Here is a 20,466-nt window from a genome sequence, read left to right on the forward strand (position 1 = left end):
TGAAATCCTTTTGCATTTTGACCGCAGTTATTTTAAAAGTAATTTTCATTTACAGCCTTGGGGAGATTTTCAGAAGCAATTTTTAAGCAGTTAATAAGCATGGAAAAAAGAAATATCTAAGCGGGGAAAAAACAGTAGAGAATCATACAGATCACACATTCTAGGATATTAAACATCTAGGAAATGTTCCAGTCGTCCAAAACAGCAAAGTAAAACTAAACGGAACAGAGGCTGAGAGACCATGCTGCAGTTCTGCCTACAGTTTTTTTGTCTTACACAAAAAGTGTGATAAATTATAGATGGTTAAAACACAATAGCATATCCTACCAGGGTCATACCAGAACATCATTGCTGGTTGTTCACCCATACAAAACAGCCTAATTCACGAGAGCTCCACTGAATCAAATGTGTTGCATCCCTGTTTAAAGCATCATTGCAAACCGTGACATGTAAAAATAACTGCCCACCCTACGCTGTTTTTTGCTGTGCCGATTGAATAAGCACATAGAGGAGTCACAGTGGATGCTCTGCTTTGGTTTTATAGGGTATAACGATAGAGTGATTTAAGAACAACATGAGACCACGTGAGCAAGCACCAGTCTTCAGACCTGTTCATCCAATCACATTTCAGAAATGTGCAAATTCCAAAACATAAGAAATAAATAATGAAACAGTGCAAGGTGCTACTGGAGGTGGACATCGTGAAGACCTTCATAAAGACATGAAATACATTTTAAAACACCTGGATTCTTTTACACTTTTATATATCCCCATGAATTCCCCATAATTCATTAGATTTCCATTGGAGGGAAACAAAGATGGGTGGACCTTTGACAAGACCCACCTGCAGCTCTGTGTTGTAAACAGGGACAGCTTGAAACACTGGAGTTAATCCACAGGTGAGGATTGCCGCACATATCTATAAAGTATTAACAGTCCTGAGTGATTTTCCTTTTTTTAACCGTATCTCATTATGGAATTTATCTTGCTTACATTCAATTCCAAATTCTGGAAGATGGGCGAATGGCACTGCTCCCAATCACACTGCGTTGTTAAGCAGATACAGAGCTTGATCGAAGTAAAATAATTCTCCAAATTCAGCTTTTTAATATAGGTTTTAAACATACTTTATTTAAAAAAAAACATTGCACTTCTTACATATAAAGACTACTCTGTGAATGTTCATGGTGGATGACCAAACAACCACAGTCCCCAACAGTACCCCAGGAACTTTCATGGAGTACCCTCTACAAACTGGTCAAAATCAAAGCTACCACAGAGCTACCACCTTCACCTACTGATTATGAGGAATAATGAAACTGACTACCTGTCATTCTTGTAAATTGCATAGTTGTCCTGCTTGACTGACTTCATTTTAAACAACCTAGATAATGCATGATGAAGAAGCATGTGGGGAGGGAGGGGGGGGGGGTTACACAATGTCGAAAGTGGATTGTTACACTGCAGCAATTATTTTAGCACAAATAATTCTGCAGTGGCCACCTCTTAACAGAAGGCTAGATTTCTTATTTTTAGGAAATATCAGATCAGACTTGACTGTGATGATATACTCCAGTGAGGCTCGCATTGCAGAATCAAAAAGTGATTGCAGTTATTTCAGAACCTGTTAAGATATAGTGATTGACACATCAACTTAACTACCCTCCGAGGTGCTATTCAAGACAATTTGGCTGTTCTAACTCATTACATTTCACTATTCTTGTAGTCTATACCAGCTGGAGGAGACAGGCTGTAATGACCTTCAACTCAATTATTGCTCTTAAAGATATAGGGACTTTGATCAAAATAAAAAAGAAAAGAAAAAGAAAGTTAACATTTTGTCAGAAGAGACAAAGCTATATACAGAGGTCAGAGCTATATACAGGGTCAGAGCAATATACAGGGGTCAGAGCTATATACAGGGTCAGAGCTATATACAGGGTCAGAGCAATATACAGGGGTCAGAGCTATATATAGGGGTCAGAGCTATATACAGGGGTCAGAGCTATATACAGGGTCAGAGCTATATATAGGGTCAGAGCTATATACAGGGTCAGAGCTATATACAGGGGTCAGAGCTATATACAGGGGTCAGAGCCATATACAGGGTCAGAGCTATAGACAGGGGTCAGAGCTATAGACAGGGTCAGAGCTATATACAGGGGTCAGAGCCATATACAGGGTCAGAGCTATAGACAGGGGTCAGAGCTATAGACAGGGTCAGAGCTATATACAGGGGTCAGAGCTATATACAGGGTCAGAGTTATATACAGGGTCAGAGTTATATACAGGGTCAGAGCTATATACAGGGGTCAGAGCTATATACAGGGTCAGAGCTATATACAGGGTCAGAGCTATATACAGGGGTCAGAGCTATATACAGGGTCAGAGCTATATACAGGGGTCAGAGCTATATACAGGGGTCAGAGCTATATACAGGGATGTAATGGAACATTGCTCTGGTATTATTTTCACCCCTGCTGGTGATGAAATCCCTCTATCTCTGTGAAAGAGATATAGTGGAAATGGTCCTTAAGTATGCATATATCCATATATCTAGAAAACTGCTTCTCCAATTGTCCTGTAACTTGGTACTAACACATTAGGGAGAATGAGAAAAAAAGCACATAGAACATACAGTATAACATACTGTAAGATAGACCCTGCTCTGCGGCATAACATACTGTAAGATAGACCCTGCTCTGCGGTATAACATACTGTAAGATAGACCCTGCTCTGCGGTATAACATACTGTAAGATAGACCCTGCTCTGCGGCATAACATACTGTAAGATAGACCCTGCTCTGCGGCATAACATACTGTAAGATAGACCCTGCTCTGCGGTATAACATACTGTAAGATAGACCCTGCTCTGCGGTATAACATACTGTAAGATAGACCCTGCTCTGCGGTATAACATACTGTAAGATAGACCCTGCTCTGCGGCATAACATACTGTAAGATAGACCCTGCTCTGCGGTATAACATACTGTAAGATAGACCCTGCTCTGCGGCATAACATACTGTAAGATAGACCCTGCTCTGCGGTATAACATACTGTAAGATAGACCCTGCTCTGCGGTATAACATACTGTAAGATAGACCCTGCTCTGCGGTATAACATACTGTAAGATAGACCCTGCTCTGCGGTATAACATACTGTAAGATAGACTCTGCTCTGCGGTATAACATACTGTAAGATAGACCCTGCTCTGCGGTATAACATACTGTAAGATAGACCCTGCTCTGCGGTATAACATACTGTACCAGCTTCATACATTTTAGTGCTGATCTGAAAGTTATAGGTAAATGATATAAAGCCTATTTACGTCACACTTGTGTGAGGTCATTTATTCCAGATGATTTAATATTTTTAAGAGCATCTTTTCTTATTATTATTATTATTATTTATTTCTTAGCAGACGCCCTTATCCAGGGCGACTTACAATTGTTACAAGATATCACATTATTTTTTACATTTAATTACATTATTTTTTACACATTATTTTTACATACAATTACCCATTTATACAGCTGGGTTTTTACTGGAGCAATCTGGGTAAAGTACCTTGCTCAAGGGTACAGCAGCAGTGTCCTCCACGGGGATTGAACCCACGACCCTCCGGTCAAGAGTCCAGAGCCCTAACCACTACTCCACACTGCTGCCCCGACTGAAACATTCAAAACATTTCCAGCAGTGATAAAGTGTGAGATTTGTGTGTGTATTTTGTTGTTTCTGTTCATAGAAATCTATATTTTTCAGAGCAGCAACAAGTTAATGAAGCCAGGCTTCACATGCTTGCTAAATAAGATCTACATTGCAAAAGGCTGTATCGACAAAATAATAATGGTTTATGAATCTAATTAAACACTGGAATCACATATGCAAAACATTTTCAATGACTGTATATATGTTTAAATGCTCAATAAACATCTTTTTTTCCATCAAGATAACAGCAAAGGCAATTGTTATCACTAAAGGGAAATGTCAGTTACTCCTGTCTTACTTGAACTCGTTTTCCTATTATGTTGGTACTTGCAGCGTTTTACCACTAGATGGCAGCAAAAGCATAGGCACAGCAGGTTCAACTGTACAGTTAGAACAAAGTATTTATTTGTATTTTCCAGTTCAGAGTGCAATTGTATTGAAACAAACTTGGACTTTATTAAGGGGGTCAAACTAAAGGGACGTTACTGAGAGCTATGGCGATATTACCTTATGTGCAAATAAGAAGATTTATACAAAAAAGATTTATACCAAAACTAAACCGTTTACCAGTAACCAAATAAACCAACACTTATACAAATATAAGTATTAAATACCTGATTGAATAGTTCATTTGGTAACTGACTACTTGTTAACCAATTTGTACACCTGGATAAAATGCCCTGTGTGATGCCTCAGTGTGGGAGTGCAGGAGAGCTTTGGAAGAAAGAAAGAAAGAAAGAAAGAAAGAAAGAAAGAAAGAAAGAAAGAAAGAAAGAAAGAAAGAAAGAAAGAAAATATTTAAAACAAACCGAATGTATAACAAGTACGTGGAAACTGTGTCTAACACGGCTATTCCTGTGTATCCTGTCCGGATCTTCAGAGCATGGATCACACAACTTGTAGTTAGCACGACCCTTTGGTCAAGAGTCCAGAGCCCTAACCACTACTCCACACTGCTGCCCACTACTCATCCCCTAGTCCACCTCTGCTACATCTCCAAAATATGTAAGGGGAACTTTTGAACATGTTATCCTTTCTTGGTACCAGGGAGTTCCTGAACACAGCATGCATGTGAATACAGTACAAGTATATAGAAAATGCATAGGAAGATGTGTTGTTTTATTATATATAACACCTATCTCGGTATAATTATTCCAAATCATGTGTCAATATATATATATATATATATATATATATATATATATATATATATATATATATATATATATATATATATTAGCTCAAAGAGCCAGCTGCCCTATAGATAGATAGATAGATAGATAGATAGATAGATAGATAGATAGATAGATAGATAGCGAATGAACCACACCCACTCGGGTTCATTGCCCCTTCAAAAGCACAGACCCTGGACACACAATTCACAAAACACAAAATCAAAATAAACAAAACAAACACCTAGCTCTACTGAGCACTAACTGAACCCGCCGGAACCTCAATAATACGGCAGGACGGCTAAGCCGTTTACCTGCTAAACACCAAAACACTCCGTTCTTTAAACTTACTTTTTGTCCTTTTAATGACTGATTGGAAGCAGAGCACACCTTCGTGCACATTAAGCTCACTACTTTACGTGCTGCTAACTCCAAATTTAGTGCCCTTTCGTAAATGCGGTCCTATGACCTCAAACCATAAAAAAACAGCATAAAGTGGAGTAGTAAAGGGCAGCAGTGTGGAGTAGTGGTTAGGGCTCTGGACCCTTGACCGGAGGGTCGTGGGTTCAATCCAAGGTGGGGGACACTGCTGCTGTACCCTTGAGCAAGGTACTTTATCTAGATTGCTCCAGTTAAAACCCATATGTATAAATGGGTAATTGTATATAAAAAAATAATGTGTAAAAAAAAATAATGTAATTGTATGTCAAAATAATGTGATATCTTGTAACAATTGTAAGTCGCCCTGGATAAGGGTGTCTGCTAAGAAATAAATAATAATAAAGTGTAATATTCTTAAACGAAACTGGAGCAAAACTTTAGTTTTGAAACAGTACTGTATGTTACATTTAAAATGTATAATGCATTCTATGTGTTTTATTCTTTTTTTAGTTATGCATTTAAACAACTTGGAAGCACTGAAAAAAGTTTGAAAAGCAATCCCATCGAAACTAAATAATGATGCAAAACAGTTGTCAAGAAAAATAAACATTAACTAAAGCATTTCAAGTGCAAACATGAATTCAGTTACCTTTACAAAGTAATTTATCTAATCAGTTATAAATCAAAGCCTGTCAGCTAATCCAACAAAATCTGAAAAATGGAAAGAAAACATTAAACCATGAAATATGTCGATACAATGCATACATGTATTCAAAGATTATGTAACACATTGAAAACAATTGCACAGATAGAAAAACAATTAAGTCATCAATAAAGCACAGTTTTTGAACTGAGCTAGCAGTCTGACAGTCCGTCCAAACGTGTGACCCCAGTTATTCTGTTGTCAGGTTGAGGATTGCTAGTGGGCTGAGCAGTCTCAGTGTGGTCAGTGCTTAAGTCAGACAGTCCATTCTGCTGCTCAGTCGCTACCGGGTCACTCAGATCAGACTCAGTCTCTGAGTTTTCAGCAGGTAAGTATGGATGCACTCTTAATAGAGGAAACTTCAGAGCCAGGTGTCTCTGATGTGGAAGAACCCCAGGTAGGTAGTGGCAAAGTTTAGGGGTGCAGCTTGTCATAATGCACAACCTGGGGATGTTCTTCTGGATCTAATGGATGCCAAGCCGGTAAGTAACACCCACCTCACCACCTTTAGAGTCAAAGCAGTGCAGAACCCTTCCAGTGAGGCGCTAGTTTAAGCCTGCTCTCTGTGGGGTCATTGAGCCAGACGAGATACCTCAGCTGATAAGATTTGTGTCTTACTTGAATGTCGTAGTACTGTTTCTGCTTTTCACGTTGAATTTGGGTCAAATGTGATTTCAGCCAGTGTTCCTAGTGTTGGATTTCCTAGGGCAAAGGAACCGATGAAAACATCTGCTGGTACTCATGCTTCTCTGCCATGGGTCAGGAGGTAAGGCGTGTATCCTGTACTTGAATGTGCCCTGGTGTTATAAGTAAAAGCAATCTGACTGAGAAAACTATCCCACTCCCCTTCACACGTCAATAGGATCTTGGCTAGCTGGTTAATTAAGGTCCTATTAAAACGTTCAACCATACCGTCTGATTTAGGATTGTAAGATGTTGTACACGTTTACATACATCCCACCGCTGCCACCAATGTAGCGTTTGAGCTGATGAATAGATCTACTGGCAGAATAAAGCAAAAACAAAGGGAGACAGGCTTGCGAGGTGAAATCAACAATGGAGAAAAACTTTATTCTCCTCAGCTGGAACCCACGCACAGCTTCAGCTTCCCCTTCCAACATAATACATAACATTATTACTCCACTAGATGGCAGCAAAAGACCGCGAATAGCTAGGGGAATCATTATTCAATCAGTATAGTTTTAGACGGTTGCACTACATTGACAGTAGGGCAACTTCCCATAAGTTTCTCATCTTCCATTCCATTTGTACTGCAGAACTCCCAGTCTGCGTCTCCATATGGTTAACTAATTGGGCACCTCCTAGTTAAGCAACTATGGCAAATAGGCTGTCCATTTTCATCATACTGGTGAATGTGGTTCCCAGTATTCTTGCAAATTATCCCTTACTGATTTCAAAATCTGCTTTGTAAGTGCCTGCTTTAATTCATGATATGCATTACTGGAAGCCAGTACTGCAATCTCCTCTGTTGTACAAAGACTGGTTGGTAACTGGTACAGTATCTTAATAAGAACATATGAACATTAGAAAGTTTACAGATGAGAGGAGGCCATTCGGCTCATCTTGCTTGTTTGGTTGTTAGTAGCTTATTGGTCCCAGAATCTCATCATGCAGCTTCTTGAAGGATCCCAGGGTGTCAGCTTCAACAACATTACTGGGGAGTTGGTTCCAGACCCTCACAATTCTCTGTGTAAAAAAGTGCCTCCTATTTTCTGTTCTGAATGTCCCTTTATCTAATCTCCATTTGTGACCCCTGGTCCTTGTTTCTTTTATCAGGTCAAAAAAGTCCCCTGGGTCAACATTGTCAATACCTTTTAGAATTTTGAATGCTTGAATCAGATCACCACGTAGTCTTCTTTGTTCAAGAATAGATTCCATTTTTTTAGCCTGTCTGCATACAACATGCCTTTTAAACCCAGGATAATTCTGGTTGCTCTTCTGTGCACTCTTTCTAGAGCAGTAATATCCTTTTTGTAACGAGGTGACCAGAACTGAGCACAATATTCTAGGTGAGGTCTTACTAATGCATTGTAAAGTGTTAACATTACTTCCCTTGATTTAAATTCAACACTTATCACAATATATCCGAGCATCTTGTTGGCCTTTTGTATAGCTTCCCCACATTGTCTAGATAAAGACATTCTGAGTCAACATAAACTCCTTGGTCTTTTTTATAGATTCCTTCTTCAATTTCAGTATCTCGCATATGATATTTATAATGCACATTTTTATTGCCTGCGTGCAGTACCATACACTTTTCTCTACTAAATGTCATTGGCCATGTGTCTGCCCAGTTCTGAATGCTGTCTAGATCATTTTGAATGACCTTTGCTGCTGCAACAGTGTTTGCCACTCTTTGTGTCGTCTGCAAATTTAACAAGTTTGCTTACTATACCAGAATCTAAATCATTAATGTAGATTAAGAATAGCAGAGAACCTAATACTGATCTCTGAGGTACACGACTGATTACCTCGCTCCATTTTTAGGTTTCTCCTCTAATCAGTACTTTCTGTTTTCTACATGTTAACCACTCCCTAATCCATGCGCATGCATTTCCTTGGAATCCCTACTGCGTTCAGTTTGAGAATTAATCTTTTATGTGGGACTTTATCAAAAGTTTTACAACCACATTAGTAACAGATAAATGCTCAGCAGAGGTCAATGATACAAGCTCTCTTCCAGCCTAGCCTTAACTGTGTAACTGTGAATCAGCTTTCTGTTCGGACACAGGTCACACCCACTAACATCCTTTAGAACAACTACCTAAAAACAAAAGAACCAATGAGAAAGGAGCAATTCTGCACCAAATATGCTCTGGTATCAGTGTGGGTGCAGTGTTGGAGAAGGTATCTCAGAACAGGAAGACAGCATTTACTGTAAGCATGCTTTGTTTTTAAATCTATTTTGTAAAATTGTCAATATATTCTAATTTAACAATATTGAACAGAGAAACAAAATATAAATGTAGTTTCTTAACTGTATTATGTCCTGTTGAATGGTATGCAACACTTGCAAACAAAAGTGTGACTGTTATCTACTTAGTTTGATTTCCATTACACGGAAATCAAACTAAGTAGATAACAGTCTACTTAGTTTGATTTCCGTGTAATGGAAATCAAACTAAGTAGATAATAGTCACACTTTTGTTTGCAAGTTTCTTAACTGTATTATGTCCTGTTGAATGGTATGCAACACTTGCAAACAAAAGTGTGACTGTTATCTACTTAGTTTGAGGAATACATTACGGCAAAAGTTAATTTAATATTAGACTTGGTGGTATAGTATAACAGTTGTGGAAAAATGTATTTTCTAACAACAGCACACAATATTTTGGGTATTTTTGTTTTTCAATTTATTTTTTATTGATTTGTAAATTTACTATACACACTAACAAAGTCATATTTATAAATTGAACAGTATACAGATCGACGCCTTAAATATCTGGAATATTTATTAACTCTTTCAGCACGAATTCACTTTACATAAAAAAAAACTAGCCCTGGTAACTAATGAAATAGTTAAAGTGTCTAATATTGAATAAGAAATACAAGAAAATATAGATATGCATATTACAGTTTCTCTCAATTGCTAAAGTCCAATTTTGATTACTCCTAAAACTATTACCAAAACATTTAACTCAAATACCAAAACACTTAGCGCATTTTCAAAACTTATCACACATTAGCAAAATGAAGTGAGCATGTCAAATCTATTCACACACCTTGCAAAACATGATACTCACACCAGTACATCAAACCCAAAGTTATACTGCATTTAACCCATCATCCACAATAAAATACAACTGTTCTTTTTAAATATTTCAGTCAAAACATAAATACATGTGAATTAACATAGGAACAGTGTCTCCTAAACTTATAATCATTTTAATATTTTGAGTTAATGCCAGTTTGTGTGTGTGTGTGTGTGTATATGTAGATGGAAAAGACAATGTAAACAAACTGGTTGTAAACAAAGTAAATAATGTAACGTGCTTGAGATCAAAACTAAAGTTGGGTTAAACAATACACTTTGTAAATAATAACTGTTAAATAAGGGAAAGTAAAAAAAAAGTTCCGTTTAAAATAAATACTTATTGTCAGAGACAATTCATGAGGGCATTAGGGCCATGTGGAAGCTACTGGAGTCGGTTGGCTCCAGTTCAAATTAATTAATTAATTATTCAATTTAATGTCTTGTCAATTGTCTTTAATAATGTAATGGATTAGCATGTAAAAACTGTGTTTGAGCGTTGGTTTGTGACGAACCCGAGGAGTTTGGTTGGTGATTTGGAGAGTGAACGGAGGAAATGAGTTGGTATTGAGTTGCTGGTAAACGAACACTGAAACAGGTATTTAGATTACGGCTTTGGTTTGTGATTTGATGACTTGACGAGGGGACAGGCTCAGCATGCCTCGTATTCAAATAGCATTAACACCTGTCGAGAACGGGTTAGGCTTGTTTTGTTTCTGTTTGTTTTGTGTAGTGTAAGTAATAAATACGCACATTTATCATGGTTTATATAGAATAAACAATATGGTTGTTAAACAAGACAATTGGTTTTCATTTTCTTTTCTAATGGAAGTGTAAATTAGTTTTTAAGTTTTCTTCTGAAAAATTTGTTTCACCTAAAACAGCATAAGCGGGGACAAAACAACTGCTACTGAAACACCACTCGGAGAAAATGGTTCTGTAAGATGTGTGTTTCCTGTGTTTCTCAATTTTAATTGATTAACTAACAAGTAAGTTTCAGTATTTGTTACATTACTATTTTTGCCAGAAACTTGACAAACGGTCCTAATACCGGCACTCGCTTTTATATAGAGAATTTATTTTAATTATTGTGTGTGCATCACCAGGATACAAAACATGTAAATAGTAGTTATGGCATTACCATGTTTTGAATATAAACCTGTATTCCTGAATTGCAAACAATTATCCGAACTTTACTGCTTCAGAAAGTTTGTAGCACTGACGTAATGGTGAGTAAAGAAACGTTTATTTTTCCATATTCATTGCTGAAAATGTCTTAGCTGCTTTATATAATGCCATCTTATCAATCCTTATGTCTATTGTACATTATTGTAATGTTTGTTATTTATCTTTGAAAAAATGTCGCAGAGCCAGTCTGTGGCCTGTGATCACAGACAAAATATGACAAAAATGGGTATGCCTGTCAATGATGGCTCTACTTGGGATAGTTGACCTCGCCGGGAGTAATGCGTCTCGAGTCGAAAGCGAGGGCACTAACGAAAGTCCAGGTCAACTATTGCACGGTAGAAGAAGGTGTATGTTGTAGGGAGATAGGGGAAATTTCATGTGTAACATTGCATGAAGGGTTCCCAGATGTTTGCCTGTCTGTGCAGACAGTACAAACCGCATACTTTGCTTAGACAGGAACATGGGCATTATGCAAACGAGGAAATTCACAACTAGCCAGAATGCTATTTTAAAAAAAATGAAGCATATTAAAGCAAGTGGGGATCGTTATAAGGTAATAGTATTTAATATTTCCACCAGGAGCTTATATAAACCCTTAACAACATTACTAATAAAAATTACAAAACACTTCTTGACTTTAAACCTACCGACTCTTAAAGTCCCAATATCAAGTTCCCGACAACTGTTTACAAAATGATCATGTAATGTATTTTGCAAACTCAATTAACCAGATTGTGTTCAATGAAAATGTATTGTCACTCTAAGGATTGCACACAGAAATAAAGTGGCAACTACTGACAGCCTCATTGCTCCAACTTGTTCCTTGCTCTCTATCCCAATTGCAATTCAAATAGTACAATGCACTTGTAATTGAAACGCATGACGCAGTCTCTGGTTAATTGAGATTGGTTTGTGTTTTAGAAGTCGGCACGTTTAAAGCCAGGTATTTTTAAAATAATTTATCATTCTGTTACAGGCGCTATCGTTACACAGCCTACAGGCAGTGGGTAAGGTGGATTTGGAATTACCTTGGAAAGCAAATTTGTGTACCCATACCTTCCTGTGTTGTAAACAAAATAAGGGCAACATTTCCTTCCCCAGTTTATGAAGGATTTCATTATCACCCTTTGGACTTAAATTATTAATGTTCAACTTACTACTTGTTTAAAGTGTTATCTTTTATACACTTAAGTCATGATGAATAAATGCATCAGCTAAATAAATCAGTTAATAATATGGCTGAGCTCTTTTTGAACTACTTTCTGGGAAAACGACTAGTGTGCTCCTGAACAGCAGCATTCTTGGATGGATGTACCATGTCTGCACAAACTGGTGGAGGATTGTTTTAGTTTGATCTTCAGAAAACCGCTGCACCTTAGTTTTGTAGTGTTTCCACACAGAAAAACAATTGAGTTCTAATAGATTTAGTTAGATTTGAGAATTAATATGGCTAACAGGATGTTCTCCCTTCTTGTACCTAGGGAAGCAGATATTTACTGCAGCTGCCCTTATTGGGCATTCCTGGCTTGCACTCTGCATTGTCATAATAGTGCGTAGCAGCTATCATGTTTCTGCAAATGTAATTTAAAAACCGGTTCAGTAACATTTTGCATTTTATGACTTTACCTATTGTTCTTTACCCATACAGACTTATGTACATGATATATATTGAGCTCTTTAGTTTTCCATCTTATAGAAACCTGCTAATGTGTGTCTTTTTGTTGCAGTAGTTCCACATGGCGTCTCAACAATCGCAGACTCTTCTGACTCTGAATTCCAATGCAGTGTCAGATCTTAAAGAAGGCATTAACTTTTTAAGGAACAAGGAAGATGGCAAAAATTATATTATCTACAAAAGCATGGATGTCATGCGGGCATGCAAAAACCAGTGCAAACATCAAGGTGGTCTGTTTGTTAAAGACATAGAGGATTTAGATGAAAGGTAGAGACATATTGCACAGCCTTTGTGTGGCTGTATAATTTAGATATTTTATTTAACATCGTGTAATTAACACACTGGGGCAGCAGTGTGGAGTAGTGGTTAGGGCTCTGGACTCTTGACTGGAGGGTCGTGGGTTCAATCCCAGGTGGGAGACACTGCTGCTGTACCCTTGAGCAAGGTACTTTACCTAGATTGCTCCAGTAAAAACCCAACTGTATAAATGGGTAATTGTATGTAAAAATAATGTGTAAAAGAAAATAATGTAATTGTATGTAAAAATGATGCGATATCTTGTAACAATTGTAAGTCACCCTGGACAAGGGCATCTGCTAAGAAATAAATAATAATGATAAAGAAACTACAAAATGATATAGCAAAAGGCTACCGGAAGCCATAACAACAGTATTTCATGTTCTATTTCAAAATGTCACATTGTTTTTAATTGTCAGTTTTTCATTAAGTATATGGTAAACTACAAAGCAGTTTGTAATTCATTTTTCAGCAAGTTTCATTCAACTTTATGAAGCAAAATGTGTTCATTCTGTAGGGCGATTCAAAACTGTACGTCTGTCTTCCATTTAAGCCACTTTGCTATGTCATAATCATGTGTAATGTTCTTGGTGGCTGGATATAAGCTTTAATATTAACATTACACAATTTTCTCTTTCTGTTTAACAGCACAGTGCGTTGTACAAAACATAACTGGAAGTTGAATGTCTCCACAATGAAATATGTAAACCCACCTGACTGCTTCCAACAGGATGAACTTGGTATTCTAGTGGTTTTATTTATTTATATAGATGCGTGTGTGAGAGAGAGAGACTACAGAGCTTGCTTGTTAAATGAATGGTAAAGTTGTTTGTCTTTGAACCATGAGGTTACTGGCTCCAGTCCAATCCTAATTAAAAAGGCTCATATACAAAGCCACTTCAGCAGTTACCTCTCCATGGTTATGCCTTGTGTACCTCTAAAAAAAAAAAAAAGGTTGATGCAATCCAGGTTGATTCCATGGTGCTGTAAAATGCTCTAAAGAAATCTATCTGTGGCTTATCCTGGTTCGTTATAAGCTGGTCAGATCAACCCTTAGTGTTCAGAGAAGCAAGTAGCTGAGCCAGTTAGAAGGCTATATTACGTTTGCAATCAAGAAGTAATAGGAACTAGAGGGCTTTCACCAGAGAAGGCATATATGTAATATAAAGTAGCCTTCTACATTTCTTATTAAATGCATACATTTAGAACTGTAGGAGGGAGGTTGACAGCAAGCCAGCTGAATAAGGGACTTTCAGTTTAACCTTGTGAATTCATACAAAATAAATACTCCACCTTTTAAGTTAACTGTTTCTGTGTTGGATCAATCAGCTTTGTGTTTTTTTTGTTTCGTTTTTTTAATTCTCCAAACTTCAATCTGTGCATTTATTGTAAACAGAATTCAGTTTTTAAGGTTTGATTAAAACATACCAACCTCATCACATGCACCAAAGTGCTTATCTTGAAAAATAAGATGTATACAGTATAATTTCAGGTTACTACTAGTGGATTTCAAATAAAGACCCCTTCATCTCCAGCACAGCAATCTTTTTGGACCAAATGGGTTGTCTCCGTTAGCTGTTCTTACCAAAACACTGATAACTAAAAACACCACAAACCTTGACCAGTAGAAGTGTATTAAAGCTGGTTTACTTAATGTGTGAAACAGCTTTGTGCATGCCCTTGGAAAATGAGGCAATCAATCTCATCCTTGGTACATAAATTAACGAAACTAAATTTAATCAATTTAACTGCGTAACTTGTCTGGTGTAGTCCTTGAACCTGATGAAAACGGAGGGCTGCAGCTGCTGGAGCTCAACCCACCTGACCCTTGGCAAGCCGACCCGAGAACACCTGAAGAACTGGAACCTGGAGAGGTGCTGGTAAGTGTAGTTTAAAGATACATGGTAACCATGCAGGCAGCGGACGCAGAAAACACCCACACCCTCAGTGTGTCCAGTTGTTTGCATCCCACCATTATATTTTTAAACAAATTGCCGACTCTTTTGTAATTTTTAAATCAAACATCACCCAGCATAAATCAACTAGGCAACATGTTTCTCAACATTTCCTCTGAAAATTGTTTTCTGCAGTGCTTACAAAGGTACCACGAAATGTTCCTGTCAGGACAGTGCACTCTGATTTGGCTATCACATTATTGTTAATAAAACAATGAATAATCTTCTCCCTACACTGAAACCCTAACCTTAAGGTCAGTATCCTATACTGCAGTTATTACACATGTTTGGCAGTGAATAGGCATTTCTGTTACTTTAAAAATAGTAACAGGAACATTTCGTGGTACCTTTTGTAAGCACTGCTTGTTTTCTAAGGATCAGTGTATCCAGATCGCGCTCCCTCCTGCAACAATGCAGGTTTTTCTTTTGCCCCCCCCAATACATCACTCAGTTCAATCAGAGCACCAGCACTGTTGCAGGAGGGAGCATGAAGAACATTCCGGGTGAAAGTTTCATGTAAACACTGCAGGGGGTTCAGTAACACTTTGTGGGGGATTGTATGAAGTTTGATCTTTAAACTGTAATCGGGAGGCTGAAGCTAGGTCCTATTTTTCTCTTCGGAAGAGCTGTCTCCAGGGACAGCGGCGTGTGGGGGTGGGGGTTGGCTTGGGGGGGTTGAAGCCACCCTAAATTTTACTTCAGCCACCCTTGTAGCCCCTGCCACCGAAAAATTTTAAAGGGATATCTCAAATTTCTGAATTATCGACGTGACTTAAAGTTGTGTAAGACTTTTCAGAGACTTCATGTGGGTTTTAACAAAAACCATTCCAGATATTCACTTTAATCGGGGAGCAACAATACAGTACAGACATTCAGCATGAACTCAGGACTGGGCGCTTGCTGTGTGAGCACCGACAACAAGCTGCTCGCTTTCGTGCTGAAGGGGGAACTGCGTTGCTATTAAACATTCCCAACAGGAAATGCTAGCTCACAAACTCTTGTGCTGATTCCATTTCAGTATGTTCAAAAGTTCCTACTAGTTTATATATAAACTATTATTGGTTTACTTTTAAACATTAGTTTCTTTCAGTTGTTAACAATCAATGTTCTTTAAAGTTTCTAATTATTTTAAGTTCTATCCCTTGCTTAAACATTTAAATATACCCCATAAATTATTTATTTCTTAGCAGACGCCCTTATCCAGGGCAACTATGAATTGTTACAAGATATCACATTATACATATATCACATTCTTCTTTTTTTTTTTTTTTTTTTTTTAATCCACAACCCTCCGGTCAAGAGTCCAGAGCCCTAACCACTACTCCACACTGCTGCCCTGTTAGTTGTTTGTCCACTTTGACTGATTATTTTATTACAGTGTAACAGGCAATGCAAATGAGCACAGTTGTTTTGCATTGTGGTTTAGACACTCGTCTGAGGTGCATGGGGTTTGCCGGTTTACACCCAGCCTCGCTCCTGTTACAACAGCACTTACTTTATACTGTACTGTAACCCTTGTAAATTGTGTTGGATAAAGGCATTTGTTAATAATAATAGTTATTATTCTTATTGATGATGATGATGATGATAATAATAATAACAGGCACTTAATCTGCATTAGATTCCACCATCCTAATACTGAAGTTTTGCGAGACATATCGAAACATTGACACTATACGTGCCCACACAAAGTGGAGTGTAGCCCCCTCAAATTATTGCCTAGCCCTCCACAGCCCCCTCACGGGAGAGTGGTGCCACAACTGGCTCTCTCTCACAGCTCTGTTCTTTCCATGACTTTCTCTCTGTGAATCCTCTGCTTAGTCTCCCCTGTTCCTCCCACCTTCTGACTGACATTAACAATCAATTGAAGATCCAGCTGTACTGAAAATTTGTACCTTTTTATATTGCATCGATAGTCCACTGGCAAATACATTTTTAAGAGGAAAAAATGACACAAGGCCAGTCCTAATAAATAAATCATTTGTCAGAATCTCTGCTCCCAAAACATTGTTTCACTTTATGAAAACATCTTGTCACATTTCACTTTATGAAAATGGAGAATGAGTGAATTCCAAAAAATTGACTCTCTGCTGCTGACTCCAAATTTAGTTTTGATAGCACTATCATGATCTCAGTGATGCATGTTTTTTATATAGGTAGCATACATGAACACACGGTTAGTTGTACATCCTGTTTGCTATGAGAAAATGCGGCAAAACACAGACCCTTTGTTAAAAATACTTGGTTCCTAATAAACTATGTGAAAACGTGAAAGAGAAGTAAAAATAAGCTTTCTATGTGGTACATACCTATACATTCATGACTATTTGTTTTACAGTTATTACAGACTTCACAATTTCTGTGAAATGTATCCATTGTCTACAATATAGTTCCCCATGAAAAAGCCCATTTCTGAAAGAATAGTGTAAACATACATATTTGTATCACTTAAAAAATAAATGCAGCAAATGTTTGTTTTCTTGACTCACTACCAGTTACACTGAATTTATGAACCTAGCAGCTTATTCAGTTTGCTTCGAGTAAATGATTGAACACACTGTATAGAGCTGCAGGGTTTCTTAAATGTCTTCAACAAAAAAGACAAATATTTCTGCTAAAGATCGCTCTGTCCAGTACAAGAAGGGAACATTTCACGTGTCTGATTTTATTTTTACATTTATTTATGTTTTCATTTTGTTTGATAATTCACTGAAAGTGCAAATAAAATGTCCTAAAAGGTGGACGTAAGAAACAAAATAGAGTAATCTGTCACATATCCGCCCTAACCGCTTATCCACGCCATGATCAAGCTCTCACCCACGTGTACAGTGCTAATGCAAAATTGCTACAGGAAAGCGAAAGTGAGTTGTGCCTAGAATTTGTAGGGTTTTTTTTGTTTTTTTTTTGTAAACCTATGCATTTTTTACAGTGGGATTTACCAAACACTTTGTTAATTGAAGTAATTCAACAAGTTTACAGAGGCTTAAGCGTAGACTGAACTGCAGCAGGCCAATTGCTTTAATCATGATTATGATTGATGTCTTTCAGATAACCTACATGACTCATGCGTGCATGAAGCTTGACCTGGGGTCTAAAACAATGGTGTTTGATCCATGGCTGACAGGCCCTGCTTTTGCACGAGGCTGGTGGCTGCTCCATGAGCCTCCTTCAGACTGGCTGGAAACCATCTGCAGTGCTGATTTGATATATATAAGCCACATGCACTCTGACCACCTCAGGTACGTTTAATTACATCTAATGCAAAGATGGCTATCAACAACATTCACTTTTTGGTGATGTACTCACCTGCTACACAAATTAGAAACAACACCAAATAGTACAGGTGGTAAGCTACACCATTTTATGATAATCAGAAAATATAACTAGTGATAAGAAACTATAACTGTAAGGTTAGTACATGTTACACCAAGTATAGTTGATTTGTTTGTATTATTCTTTCAGTTATCCAACATTAAAGAAAATTGCAGAGAAACAACCCAACATACCAATATATGTTGGAGATACCTCAAGGCCGGTATTTTGGTACCTAGACAGAAGTGGAGTGAAATTAACCAACATTAATGTGGTCCCTTTTGGAATCTGGCAAGAGGTATGTTACTAACCCCCCGAAACTCTCAATTCTGATTAACCCTTATACTGCCAATCCTGTCAAATCCATGTTTGTAGATTTTTATAATGCAAAGTGTGTACTCATGGTCTGCTGAGGACCAAGTCTGGGTTCAGACCAGAGGTGGGTGTGGCTAAAACCAGTTCTGATTGGCTGAACTATTAAATGGTTTTTCATGGAACTTTGCATGGATTTGTTGTATGAAGTTAATTCACCCTACTGGGAGGACACAGCAACCTATGTTTTCATGGTGCTAAAACCTGAAATGTGTTACTGATATCAATGGCAGGAAATCAAAAAAGAATGCAAAGGGTCACAATCACAGAAGAAATGTTTTCTCAAAATCTGTAGATGTGCCTTTGTCTCTATGTGCTGCAGAAGTGCAGAGTACAAAGTAGTACAACAAGATTCTCCCAAGATTGTCCCTATGTGTTGTATACATTAATGTATGTGCAGATGATCAGTTTGAAAAACAAGCCCATCCCTGTTCCTATTCTAGGTGGATGCCAACTTAAGGTTTATGATACTAATGGATGGGATACATCCGGAAATGGACACTTGCATTATTGTGGAATATAAAGGTAAAAACAAACATTTATATGCATTAAAAAAAAAAACATGTAGCATCTAGCCATCCATTTCATCAGAGATTTGCACCGTTGCCTTCTTAAATATAGCAAGTTGCTTGAATAATACTTATTTATTGCTAATCTATACACTCCCCAAATTATATATATATATATATATATATATATATATAGATATAATATATATATATATATATATATATATATATATATATATATATATATATATATAGATATAATATATAAATAAATCAGACTCATAGTTGGGTCCTCAAACCTATAGGTTGATTATAGGTAGGGTCCGAGTCCCTACCATTCGAGTCCGAGTCACGACTCGAGTCCAATATGTATATCATAATTGTTTTGCTACTAGGTCACAAGATTCTAAATACTGTGGATTGCACCCGTCCAAATGGAGGCGTACTACCCAAAAATGTTGATGTCATGATGAGCGATTTTGCAGGCGGTGCTTCAGGATTCCCCATGACGTTCAGTGGTGGTAAATACACAGGTATGGTGTTCTGTGGTTTTGCATACGTCACAACAGGGAGATTGTTACCATGATTTCCTCACGGAACAAAACTACTCTTGGAATTGTACCTCGTTTTATTTTCATATTGTATACATTTAAAGAGCATGTAAAATAGACAAGTATGCACTACATCAAAGCAGGCTCGCCCTGGAGATGTTTGGTGACATTTGCATTCAATTTGTCATTCTTTGTTTTAAACTTAAACACAGTAATAGTCATGCATGCCTTAAAATTACTTGTAGAATGAGATCTAGTGAAGCTTTCGACCAAGAAACAGAATTATATCTTCCCGTTACATTTAATTACATGTATTCACAGAGAAATGGAAGGCTGACTTCATAAAAACAGAAAGAAAGAAGCTGCTCAACTACAAATCCCAGCTGGTGAAAGACTTGCAGCCCAAAGTTTACTGTCCATTTGCAGGTTATTTCGTAGAAGCACACCCATCAGACAGGTAGTCATGTTAAAGATACACTGTTATCTATCTATCTATCTAGAGTTTAAAGTTATCTAATGTATTGTTCTTGCTGTTTTTGATTCACTTTGCATAATGTGGATTTCTTACATCCAAGAAGGACAGAGTTTTGCATTGGCACAGGTTAATGGTTATGCTCAGATGTACCAGATGAAAGTTAGACATGAATCCTGGAGCTCTATTGAGACCACAAGGGTGCTTTAAGCTTCTGAGCTTAAGTATACTGCTAAACATCTAATCTTTCAAAAGTCACCAGGGTGTAATCACTGAATCAGAAAATAACATACAAAAGGGAGTCTTAGAAACAAAAAGAATATGTCAAGATGACTCTTCTTTCACGCTGCCTTCAAGCATTTTGTAAGGCTCAGCAATTTGTTAAAAAAAAAAAAAAA

General features: G+C 37.4%; 1 protein-coding gene across 7 annotated transcripts in view; it reads left to right on the forward strand.

The window, feature by feature from the left end:
* Nucleotides 1-8,800: 8,800 nt before the first annotated feature.
* LOC117973014 (cytidine monophosphate-N-acetylneuraminic acid hydroxylase-like) overlaps nt 8,801-20,466 on the forward strand; it is a 38,222-nt gene continuing 26,556 nt past the window's right edge. The window contains exons 1-11 of one of the 7 annotated variants that reach the window (XM_059030994.1): nt 10,156-10,335; nt 10,622-10,726; nt 11,902-11,932; nt 12,653-12,867; nt 13,546-13,637; nt 14,668-14,777; nt 17,901-18,091; nt 18,315-18,462; nt 18,980-19,061; nt 19,441-19,578; nt 19,918-20,053. In XM_059030994.1, coding sequence (XP_058886977.1) covers nt 12,662-12,867; nt 13,546-13,637; nt 14,668-14,777; nt 17,901-18,091; nt 18,315-18,462; nt 18,980-19,061; nt 19,441-19,578; nt 19,918-20,053 — 1,103 coding nt within the window. In that variant the 5' untranslated portion in view covers nt 10,156-10,335; nt 10,622-10,726; nt 11,902-11,932; nt 12,653-12,661. Of the gene's footprint in view, nt 8,864-10,154; nt 10,336-10,621; nt 10,727-10,753; nt 10,967-11,901; nt 11,933-12,652; nt 12,868-13,545; nt 13,638-14,667; nt 14,778-17,900; nt 18,092-18,314; nt 18,463-18,979; nt 19,062-19,440; nt 19,579-19,917; nt 20,054-20,466 lie in introns of those variants that run through there. The other 6 variants (XM_034923822.2, XM_059030995.1, XM_059030993.1 and 3 more) reach the window with 6 other exon arrangements.

Source organism: Acipenser ruthenus, chromosome 9 (assembly GCF_902713425.1).
Source record: "Acipenser ruthenus chromosome 9, fAciRut3.2 maternal haplotype, whole genome shotgun sequence".
Taxonomy (NCBI): Eukaryota; Metazoa; Chordata; class Actinopteri; order Acipenseriformes; family Acipenseridae; genus Acipenser; species Acipenser ruthenus.